Source organism: Bubalus bubalis, chromosome 20, assembly GCF_019923935.1.
Source record: "Bubalus bubalis isolate 160015118507 breed Murrah chromosome 20, NDDB_SH_1, whole genome shotgun sequence".
Taxonomy (NCBI): domain Eukaryota; kingdom Metazoa; phylum Chordata; class Mammalia; order Artiodactyla; family Bovidae; genus Bubalus; species Bubalus bubalis.
The window spans coordinates 29,112,368-29,125,003 of NC_059176.1; the positions used below are offsets into that span (position 1 = coordinate 29,112,368).

General features: G+C 33.8%; 1 protein-coding gene across 2 annotated transcripts in view; it reads right to left on the minus strand.

Annotated features, from left to right (window-relative positions):
• Nucleotides 1–12,636, minus strand: part of SCFD1 (sec1 family domain containing 1) — a 112,256-nt gene that overhangs the window by 55,720 nt on the left and 43,900 nt on the right. For both annotated transcript variants that reach the window (XM_025271511.3, XM_044932964.2), the window contains exons 11-14: nt 10,317–10,456; nt 7,320–7,410; nt 6,626–6,699; nt 5,772–5,853 (exon numbers count right to left, since the gene is read on the minus strand). In XM_025271511.3, the coding sequence (XP_025127296.1) occupies nt 5,772–5,853; nt 6,626–6,699; nt 7,320–7,410; nt 10,317–10,456 (387 nt within the window). The remainder of the gene's footprint in view (nt 1–5,771; nt 5,854–6,625; nt 6,700–7,319; nt 7,411–10,316; nt 10,457–12,636) is intronic.

Here is a 12,636-nt window from a genome sequence, read left to right on the forward strand (position 1 = left end):
TTTATCTTCATGAAACCTGATGGTGGAAAAGTGAGCAAAGAGCAAGAGAAAGGTAATTCCACACCTCATTTTTTGAAGATGTGGAAGAAGTTTCCAGAAACTCAGAGTGAGAAACTAAAAGACATTTTACACATTGAAGAGCTGTCTTTGGTCATATTTGGAGTAAAGAAAACTTCTTTAAGTTCTGATAATGACTAATCTTATTTGGGATGAAAAGAGGTAGAAGATAGTGACAGTCTGTCCACTGGGGACTTCCTGCTATAGGACATATTTTCTCCTGCCTTGAAGAAAAGACAGCAAGGTCATATGAACATTCACTCAGTAGTGCACTGGATAAAAGATCATTTAAAACAGATCAGTCAAAACCCAGACAGAGAAATGTTCTGATTTACAGGACAGTACAATTTCTTCCCTATAGTGATCAGGAGAGCAGTGATCAGTTATCAAAGTCCGTTAATGCAAAGAAAAAAAAAAGGGGGATTTCCCTGGTGGTCCAGTGCTTAAGAATCTGCCTGCCAATGTAGGGGACATGGGTCCGATCCCTGATCCGGGAATATTCCACATTCCATGGGTCAACCCGTGAGCCGCAATGACTGAGCTCTTGTGCCACAATTACGGAAGCCCGTGTGCCCTAGAGCCCATGCTCTGCAACAAAGGAATCCTCCACAATGAGAAACCCATATACCTCCACTAGAAAGAAGTCCCCCCGCATGCCACAACTAGAGAAAGTCTGCAAGCATCAATGAAGACCCAGCACAGCCAAAAGAAAAAATAAAAAAGGACCTGGCTGTATATACATGTTTAAACACTACAATTTAACTTAAGATCTAAAACATATAATTGTCTGTCAATTTTGAGGTAGACCCAAGACCCTTCCCTTGAGCACTGAGGTTCCTGGACTGAAATTTTTTTCTTTCCTGCAAATGCACATGTTTAAGTGATCAGCTATAACTTCAAGTCTCTTTGAAGCGAGATACAAAAATTTATAAATGTTTACAATTACAACATAAAGCAATTCTAGTACTTTCAAGATTTTTCAATGTTTTACAGTTGTTGTCTGCTCCCTGCCACCGCTACTAAATTAAGTAATAATTAAATCACCACCTTCCCTGAGTCTAAGGCAGGTAACTTAGTTTTAGAGAAACAAACCTCTTTTCCTACTCATACCATTGACATAAATAGACTGGAATCAAATACAAACAAAAAATTCAACTTGCAAACACACTAGATGTCACATGTTAGCATGGCAATAATGTGGTCAGCAACCACTGTTTCCGAGGGAATAAAGGGCATTGGTTAATTTGATATGCTGATCAGTTCAGTTTCTATTTTATTCTGAAAGCTTATTTTCCCCTAAGAAAGATAAAGAAGTTGGACCAGAGAAGAATAAGTCCCCTGAAGGAGGTGCTCTAGTTAAAAATTAGCATTGCTAGCAAGAGCTAAGTCATGCTCAGTGTGTACAGAGCTAAGTCGGTACATGTTTGCTTGATCAGAGGATGTCTTTAGACCTAACTCAGTACCTCTTAACTTTCTCCACACGAAGCAGCAAAACAGAAATGAAGATCCAACACCAATAATCCACAAGAGCTTATTAACCGCCTATTCTTGGCCGGCTACCTCGGTAAGGAGCATTCAGATGTGAGAGCTCTTCCTCTCAGGTGGGAGCTCTTCCTCTCAGGTGGGAGCGCTAGGGGAAAGAGCATGTATGCCATTTCTCTTTCTTCTTCTCTGACATACATGTAGGTGACTTTTCTTTTTCTTAGGTTTCTGATGCTAGAGAATAATTAATTCTGGCTGGCTATGCAGCTGAGACAGTAATCATTAAAATATACTGAAATCTGTCTATAAATTTAAGTAATCTCAGAATCCATTCCTTAATAACCAACAAGTGGGGGTAAAATCTTATTTGTATTAGAAATGAAAAAACTGCTGGCACTTCCCTGGTGATCCAGTGGTTAGGAATCCACCCTGCAATGCAGGGGACACAGGTTAGCTCTCTGGTGGGGAACTAAGACCCCGCACGCCTTGGAGCAACTAAGCTCCCATGCCACAACTAGAGAATCTGTCTGCTGCAGGGAAAGTTCCTTCACAATTCACAATTTACTCTTAACCTATTAAACCAAAGTTGACTACTCAAGCCACTAAAATCTTTAGAATACCAATAAATTTACATGATAATATTTGTCAAAGTTGTCACAAATTGCTCTGCTGCCAAACATCAACTGCTGGATAACTGCCAGGACTTCTAAAGAGATTAATTTCTTCTAGTATTCTGCTTTAGAAAATGATCTAAAGAAATATAAGCAGTAGCTATAAACTAAACATCCCAAAATAAGAAATACGCAAAACTGCAATAAAGACAAATACCAAGAGATGTGTTCTGAGATCTCTGCATGAAGAGTCATAATGTTCTTGCTAATAACAACAACAACAATAATAAGTAAATAAATATTTACTGCTTAGGTGAATGAATGTTTACAAAGAAGTGAAGCCCAGATGGTCAACAAATTCTAGTAAACAGTAAGAGATATTGGAGAAAAATATTTTTTAAATTATCATTAACATTATATAGCCAGAGGCAGATGGTGTAGCATGAAAATGGCACAAATAAATGTATTATTTTGAAGTAAATATTTTAAAGTTGGAAATTTAATCATTATAAAAACTATAAGAAAAATTTTATAACTATGAGTAATGAGAAAAATTGGAAGCAACACAATTTACTTGCTAGCTTTGACATAGGAGAATAGACGTTTTAATTAAAACAGGACTCTTCGCCAGTCCAGGTTCGATGCATGATACTGGATGCTTGGGTCTGGTGCACTGGGACGACCCAGAGGGATGGTACTTGGAGGGAGGAGGGTTCAGGATGGGGAACACGTGTATACCTGAGGCGGATTCATGTTGATAAATCCAAAACCAAAGCTAAATAATAAAATAAAATTAAGAAAAAAAAAACAAACAAACAGGACTCTTCTCAAAAAACACTGCAATTTTTCTATACTAACAGAATTTCTAGTATCAGGATAACTCAGAGTATGTGGCTTAATAAATACAATTATAATTTATACACAAATATTTAAAATAAATATGCTCCTATATCTATGATTTAAAAAACAAAAAAACTTCTGGTATTAATTGGGTTTCCTAGAATGATCCAACAAGGAACATGGTGTCTTATACATGAAATTTTCCCTCTGCAAGTAAATGACCTTATATAATGTCCTTTATAGTTTCTTTATATCAGATCCTATTAGGAAAATGGTGTCTTCCTTGAGTTATAGCACAAAAATTATTTCAAACTATGTAGTTTTTATATATAACTACTTAACACCCTGAATGACAAGTTAGTTTCTTAGTATAAGATGCTCTGCTTATTAGCAATCCAGGAAGAAACAAGTTCTTTTATAGAGAGCCAAGCAACCAGGTCTGAAAGAGGAAATTTTGGGTCAGGCATGGTGACATAATAAAATTTATCAGACAGATGGCATCCATTAGGACAAATTGATTCACAGCTCATATAAAATTGTAAATAAGCATCATAAAGAATTTCATAGGTAAATTTTTCCTTAAAAAACACCATTCTCCACTTAGACAGGTATAATAGCCATCTTCCAGAACTCATCCATTCCTCAACACTCCTCAGACCATTCTCTAGCTGAAACATAAATCAAATCATGGCAGTAACCTCCAATGACTTCCATCATACTTAAATCCCTATTTCTCTTGATCCAATAGTGTTATCAACTCTTTCCCTCCTCACTATGAGTACATTAGTCATCTTCTAGGTCCTCTAAAATAGTAAATTTGTTCTCGCCTTAAGGCCTTTGCAGCACTTATTCCCTCTGCCTGAAATGGGTGGCCCTGAGATTTTCACTAACTGGCTCCTTTGTGTGATTTAGGTCTCAACTCAATCATCACCTCATCAAAGGCAATTTCACTTCCCCTGGAACAGCTCTCTGAGCCACTGTCTATCACCTCTTATCACCCTATTTTGCTGTTTTCACACCACCTAAATGCCATGCTTTCTAATCGCTTACTTTGCTTTTTGTCAATATAAGATTAGCTCCAAGAGAAGAAAGAACTTGTCCATCTTGTTTACCATGGAATCTCTAGGGCCCAGCACAATCCCACAGAGCCATTTAATAAACACAATTGAGTAAACTACTTTATCCAGAATTTTCTCAAACCATAAACCACAGTCTTTGATCTAGAGTATATTCATATAAATTTGTGGCAGGATAGTGTTTGTAAAGTTTTATGAAAAAGATGAAAATGTGCACTTTCCATTGGTATGATAATGTTTTTAAATACTTTGGGTTACACAACTCAGTTTTGAAGTAGGAGCTGAGTTTAGCACTTTCCTGATGTTACAGCTGTGAGAACTGCCCCCTCCAAAGAAAAACCAAAACCCTGAAAAAACTAAAGTCAAAAAAAGTCCACAAAACTGTTTAAATCTCAAAGTAACACATAAACTATTAACAACGGTCATAAAAAAACAGCATGTACTCAAAGAGCATTGATTTAATAGATAAGAAGATCTTGATTACAAAACTATAGTTTAGCCGATGTAAACTAGAACTTATATTTTGTTTTAATACAACATAGTTTTGTTTAACTTTTTATATTAGCTTTGTAAGCAAAGACTGTCTTTTCTGAGTGAAGGAAATTACTGAATATAGCTGTCTGTTACAGTCCACCAGTTATATATATTATCTTCACTGGAGACAATGACCTCAGGTAAAAAAAAATGAGCAGCCTTTTTCCACTTTACAGAGCTGCAACATATGGAAGTTATCATCAGATATCATCTACAGATGGCACAATTATATTTCTATTCCTGTAGGTATATGCAAATAGTAAGATCAAAATCAAGAAGTGGAACAAAGCAAAAAATCAGGTGTCAGCTTAATAGAAATTATGCAGGTTTAAATTCTACGATCTACAATGATCAAATCTATCTATATTAGCTCCTTTCTAGTGCTCTAAGACTTTTAAAATCATTAAAAAATGTTTAATCCCCTTTTCCATAAATATAAGTTGTTATCAACACGTTTGATAGACAGCAAGTATATTCAGTTTTACATTACTTTTTCAAATGTATCATCTCAAATGGAAAGCAGGGGTCAGTAGTAACTACATTCTAGTATATCACCAATCTGTCACTGGAATTCAGTTCCATGTCCGGAGAATAAATGACAATAGAATACTAATGAATGGATTAAATCAAACTGATATGGAGTTATGAATAAAGTAATGAGAAAAACTAATTATGACAGACAACATATAGGATTATCCAATGCATTTGTTTCAAAATCAAAGTACAGTGGGAGACAGTAAGAAGCTATAAGGCTAACAGACTAATCTTAAACTAAAATGTTCAGAACCAAGTTGCATTTCATTATGTGATGTTATCAACATATTTCAGATAGTACTACAGTAAAGGGGTGTCTAAACCTGAATTACTGATGTTTAGATACAAATCTATTATTAACAAAGTGGTACATGCAGAGGCATTACTAAGGCAGTGAAACATAATAAAAATATCAAAGGTGCTAAGTTTCCTTCACTGAATGTGTGACCTTGGGCAAATCACTAACCTTCCTGGATTGGTTTCTTCATGTGCAAAAATGAAGGTAATAATGCTGCCTTCACTAATTATAACTCAACCTTACAGTTAGGGCTCAATGAGATACTGAATAAGCATCTTAAAAAGTCTAAAACCTACAAAATTAGTAGTTATATTCTAAGGAGGGAGAAGTTAAATTTACCTTTATATGTTCTAAAACAGCAGTGGCAACATTTGTATGGAGATCAATAAGTCTTTTTTTTTCAAGGAGTTCTGGCAAAGAGCTACAAGTATCAAAAAATTGAAAATTAACCATTAAATTTTCTAAGGAAATGACATAAATTTTAATAAAATGCAAATCTGGGTGTTTCCTCTGAGGAAACTTGGAATAGTAAACAGGGCCAAAATTACATGTTAAACTATTAACTGAACTTAATCTCTAGGCTTGAACATATACAGTATTTACCACTTTAATACAGTTGAAATGCTTCTTATTTTAAAATAATCTGCCTCCCAAATATCATCATTCTATCATTTCACGTTCTAATTCCAAAACTTGGAGGTTAGAATAAAATCAGATTAATGGGAAAATTTTACCTATATTTCTAAAACATGAAACTCTCTCTCCTTGATGGTATTTAAAGTATCCAAAAGATACTGCTTAAACTAGCTAACATAGTAAGAGCAGCAATGATAAAATTAACAATAACTCATTTTACCTTATCATCAATACTATCTCAGCGACAAAATTACTCCCATTACACAATTCTAACTAGTAAAAGAAACAAATGATCTGCTATATAAAGGATTCATGTTGGTAACTGGCAGAAAACAAGAAAATTCTGTAAAGCAGCGATTCTTCAATAAAAAAATTAAAAAAATAAAGGAGGGAACTCAAGTCAGCTTGAATACAGTAAAAATACAATTTAGTTCTTTGGACTTAGCAGCATATGCTATTACTATTCCCTATCATGAAAAATATTTATCGATTTTTTTAATGTCCAATATAAATCATATCAACAGAAAGACTTCAAAGAAGATATACTGCTTACTTACCTAACAGCTGATGTTAGCTTAGCAGTATTGTCAGAAAGCATACTTATGGCTCCTTCATCTTCACCTTCTAGTCCCTGGGAAGGAAAAAGAGGTCCCAGTAACTACTCAAGAAATCCCAAGCCAAAGTACTGATTTTCATCAATATATTCCTAGGATCACTGATAAACAGTAGCAAAATTTAGGTCACCCAGAATAATAATTCTTCCCCTCTTAAGGAGCAAGCATCTGCATCTTTGACAGTTATAGAAAAGTTCTAGTCACCACCAATCTAATAAATGGTTGGATGACTAAAAAGGAAGCATCTGGCATTTTCAGATAAAGAAATAGGTCCAGAGACCTGCCACAGGTCACTACATATAGTAATAAATAGAGTTGAAATTTGAAGTGCAATCAAAGTATAGTAAAATGAGCAGCACTGGAACATACATGTCTAAAATAAACTCACACATATTTTTTCAAATCATAAATTTGTATTAGTTTTTTTAAAAATGTTCCCTCTACTCCTCAGAACTTAAGATTTCTTTTAAAAAAAAAATCTTTTATGTAACAATCTTTTATGAGAATAATTTTTTTTTTTTGTCATTAAAGCAATAAAAGGTCTTGAATTTTTATAAAGGAAAAAAGTTAACCTCTTTCTCCTTCCAGATGTCCTCCTGCTTCCCTTATATTTCCAAGAAATCAAACAGAATCTTACCATAATGCTTTTAAGTCGTTTAACCTCATCTTCCTGTGCTCTGTAAGATTCTAGTTCTTGCTGAACTGATTCTGCAACTTCTGGGAATGGACTAAAACAGTTTTCCAGAAGAGGAATTATGAGTATAAGATTAAAAGATTGACTTTTGTGTGAATTTTGAAACATATACAATGAAGATTATTTTAAATGTACTTATTTCTATTTGCATATATTTTATATACAACATAGGCAGAAAACATTAGGATAAATCAAAGTACATTTTCTTGTGATATCTATTTGCATTCTAAATACTACTTTAAAATGTGTATCATAATGCTTATATATGTAAACAAATTTAAATTTTATTTCTATTCTTTTCACTAACTGTATCGATTTTTCTTCACCTTTAGCTACTAGAAAAAATAAAAAGATATTTAAGTGACTGAAAAACAAAGGAAGAGAAGCCATGGTACATCAAAGACCAACTAAGTATTACAACCCATAGTGCCAAAGGGTCCATGTAACTACAAACATGTATCAAAAAATATTACATGTAGGTAACTGTGGAAAAAACCTTTCAAATCTGTAAACTTGATATGCAGAACACCACTGGTAAAAACAGAATGTAAGCCAGTTTTGTTGGTCCAATCCCTGATATCTCCGCAGTATGTATAGTTTAGCAGCAATTTCCATAGACTTCAGATACAACTCATCTGCAATCATTTACCAACTCAGGTAGAAACTATCATGCAGTGTTAATCCTGAATGTATGTAGATGAGTATGTGTTGACCATGAAATAGTTCCTAACATAAGTATTTTTCATCTACAGCCTTAGGGGAGGCCAGAAGCTTTCTCTCTTTTAAGGAAGAAATGGTCACTTCTCATCAAGCAATAAAACAAAAACTTTCCCCCATTCCTCCACTCTGATAACACTTCATTAATGATCAGCAAAGAAATGACAAAATCTGAAACGACTGTGAGGAACACAGTCCAGTTTTACATGACAAATGCAGGCCCTAACTGAGGTCCAGAGGAGTCTGTTGGCAAAAGATAGCAGCGAGCAGGTAAAATGTTCCAGCTCATCCTTAAAATTTCTAGTACCTTTAGGTATCCGGGCTGACAATGATCACTGCCTGCATTTACTGAGAGATTACTGTATGCCAAGGGAGTTAAGTGACTTCCCTGTAGTTCAGACAGTAAAGAATCTGCCTGCAATGCAAGAGACCTGAGTTAGACCCCTGGGTTGGGAAGATCCTCTGGAGAAGGGAATGGCTACCCACTCCAGTCTTCTTGCCTGGAAAATCCCATGGACAGAGGAACCTGGCGGGCTACAGTCTGAGGGGTCACAATCAGACAGCACTGAGCGACCACCACCACCACCACCACTACTGCTGTATGCCAAGTACTATGCTAAGAATCTGTTTCTATTGTCTCATTTAATTCTGACCACAGTTTTGTAAGGTAAATACATAGTACTGACAGTTAACACGAGGGACTTTGGAATCTGCCAGAACTGGTTTTTATTCTGCTTTTACCAATGAAAGCTGGATCATTTGGGGCAAGTTACTTCTTTATATTATGTCAATCTTCACAACAACCTTCTGAAATAGGACAATAGGTCGAATTATCATCCCACATTTTCCTGATGAGGAAAATGAAGACCAGAGAGATTTAGGTCACTTGTTTTTAACTCTGAGCTGTCTCCCAGTGTCTGTGCCCATACTACCATCATTGCATGATCTTCAAAGTGAGGGCTATTTCTACCTAACAAAAAATTAAAGTTCATACTAGTCAAAGTTCACGCTCTTAGATTGTTCCTAAACATATGGTCTAAGGAAAATATTCAAAATTTCCATATGTGAATAAAATTGTTTTCATTTAAGCTTTTGTTTGTCTATTAGGGAATGTTAACTTTAAAATACCTTGCATCCTTGATAAATAATGTAAATTCTTGTACTTTACTATTCTAAAAGGAAATGTAGACAATGGGATTTCAAAGAGAAGAAAACCATATAAAATAAGGAAAATTACAACAGTACCCAAAACTGCATTAGTCAGAGAGAGGGAAAGACAGTGACTTTTCACTGAAGACACACTAAAACTATCTGTTATAGCAGTTATGATTTTCCAGTGTTAAAAAAAGAGTGAAAGGTATAAATAAAAAGAAATAAAACATACAAAAAAGCCCAATTATGTTGAACCAAGTCTACATCCTACTTCTCTTTAAACATAAGTAAGACCAAAAAGAAAGCAATATCAAGGACACAGATATATAGAGATGGATAGACAGATGCTACTATATATACCGTAGCAGTTGAAACAGTCCAAATTATAATAAATAACATTGTATTTCCACAATTGTTGATGAGCAACCTTCTTTTTCTCCCAGAGGAATGATTTTTCTGTTTAGAAAGATTCCTCTAGCCATAATACCACTAGATAACTTACACAGCAGTTACTGAGCTATGAAATACCCTCAATTAAGGGATCACAGCAACACATGGGATCTGTATACCTGCCTTCAATAAATCAAATGGCAAATTGCTACAATTTTTTCACCTATTATTCCTAATGTACTTTGAATAAAACTGGTTTTCAGGCTTAAGTATTTTCTTCACAGATAGCTAAAATTGGGTTTGTCCAAAGGCAAGCATGAAACAAAAAGGGTAAATCACACCTTGATGTTTCCCAATTGCTGAAACCAATCTACAGAGGGTCAATGGGGACAGAAATGAAATTTAGAAAGACTATGTATAATATAAAATCTACAAAATCATACGGAATGGACTTATTTTAAAGGGAAGTGGTCCCCACAAAACAACAAAAACAACGTAAGAACTAGGAAAGTAAGCAATAAAGACACAGCTCCTTAGACTATTTAATTTACAGTTCTTATTCACTGTGTAGATGAACCACTATGACCGGTTTTGATTTTTTTTAATCAAATTCATTAAGTCAGGTGACATTTTTGCATTTTTTTAGAGGTTGAATCTCTTATCAATGTTTTTCTTATTTACCTTCCTTTATGTTTCTGCCAAAATTTATCAACTGGAGTTAAATCATAAGACTTCTTATTTTTTCTCTTTGGTCTAGCACCAGCTGGAGAATTCTCCATTCCTGAAGACTCTTCCAAGTTAACTCTGTTCAAGTGGAAATCCTAGGAAACAGTAATCCTGTTTTAAGTAACAGTTTTCTAAGTTTAAGAACATTTCCTACAACAATAAAAATAACACAGATTATTGCCGCCTTATCTACTATTTCCAAGGACAAAATACAGATTCTGAAATTTAAAAGACCTTCTTCCAATGTTTTACTACATAAAGGTACTTTTAATTGTTTATGTATTTAATTAAGCAGTAGATGCATATGATTACAATTCAAAAAATACAAAAAACCTTGTTAAGGTTCTTGTGTATCCTACCAGTAAAATATTTTTGCATATGTCAGTAAACAAATATCCCTTAAGTTGTAAAGAGTGAGATTATATTATACATACTTAGTACTTCACTTTTATCAATTAATAATGTATTTAGAGCTCTTCTCTGAATATACACATCTATCTTATTTTTATCATGCCTACATAGTTAGTTGAATATTTGACTCTATTTATTTGACCTGGTCTCTTCATGCTGAATTGTTTCCAACAACAAACATAATCTTAAATGTAATTTTTAAACTCTTACAGGATATTAATAGCCTGATCTGTTATTTGATGAACTGCATTAAAAAAAAAATTACAACAGAAGTTCCAATAATAACAGCATTCCCTTTCACATAAATTCTAAGAGCCAGTCAGACTAATGGTTGCTAAGCTTTTCTGTGTAGACATAATTTTACTTACTTGAGGTTTGATTTTTTTCTCCCCCCTTCTCAAAAAACAAACATACAAAATTAATGAAGTTATCTTTTTAGTTCCTTCATGTAATAGCAATGTTTTATGGTTCAACTCTATTCTGAGGAATAGTGAACTAGAGAAAACATGGACATCAATAAGTGAGTAAATGAATGATAAGCAAGAGAATTCATATGGAGAAATTATCTACCATGACTGTGATAAAATCATCTTAATTCTAAGTTATAAGTGCTTAATGATTAAGCTTCCAGGTCTTAGCAAATTAAATGTAGTCAATACAATTTAATTTCCTCTTGATAGAAAAAGGTCATTAATACTGTGTTTATAGCTTTAGACCATACCTTATAACTTTCATGAATAAATTTGTTATAGTAGCTTACTTCCTAGCCATTTTCCCCATTACATAAAAAACCAGAGTGTGAAGTATGTCGACATCTAACTGCTAGTAAAGTAATAAGTCTATTGACAAAGAAGAGTATGCTATATTTCAACTTGTTGGTATTATGCCTTTCCTATAGACTCTTTAAATTATCATAGGATAAACATAACACAATATAACCCTATTTAATTCCTTTTCTCAATCCATATATTAACCTCACCTTTGCACAACAAATCATCCATATAGGAAGAAGCACAATAAATAGATGTTAACAGCTACATCTGAGAAGATCCTTTGTTTTTAAAAGTTATGTAACAAAACAAAGATAATGAAGAAGAGAAACATTTCTGAAGAGCTAAGATTTATGAACTAGAATTTCTAGTGAAGTACTATTTCCATGGGGACGATACAGTGCACTCAAAATCAAAGTAATCCATTAGCAAAATTAGTGCTCTAAAAATAGGAAAGCATATTATTACACCAAAGTATTGATGGAATACTTAAAACACAAAATGCTAAAAGAATAAAAGACGTTAAGAGTTTTGAGAAATAATAGTGGCAGAACATTCTCACTGTTTGCAATAATAGCCAGGCAAATTAGGAAAAGTAATTTTAGCTTTGAAAATTGGGAAATCAGAATATTCTGTGCTGTACTCAATCATGTTAAAGAAACTGAACATTTATACACAAATAAAAGACAACAGAATTAGTTTTAACATGGCAGAGTCTAATCTATTTCTACTGATATTCATATTTTCTTGACTTAGAAGACTGGACAATGGTATGCCAAATCAGCAGACAGAAATAAATCTCATTGGGGAAAAAAAAAAAAACAAAGAAATTCCACTGGGAAATGCTAAAAACACAGATAAGTATTTGGTGGTCTTCTTTTTCTTTCACAAGCTAAAGCAGTCCAAAAGAAATAGAGCCAATATTAAAAAATTACATTTGGGTAATATACGTAACACCTATTTATGCAGAGCTGAGAATTATATCCATATGAGAAAAAAAGCCAAGCAAAGTAAAAGTAACTTTTATTTTGGCAAGGAATTAAGTCTCTAGATCTATCAGTTTATAGGAAATATTGGAGAAAAGAGAAATAAAG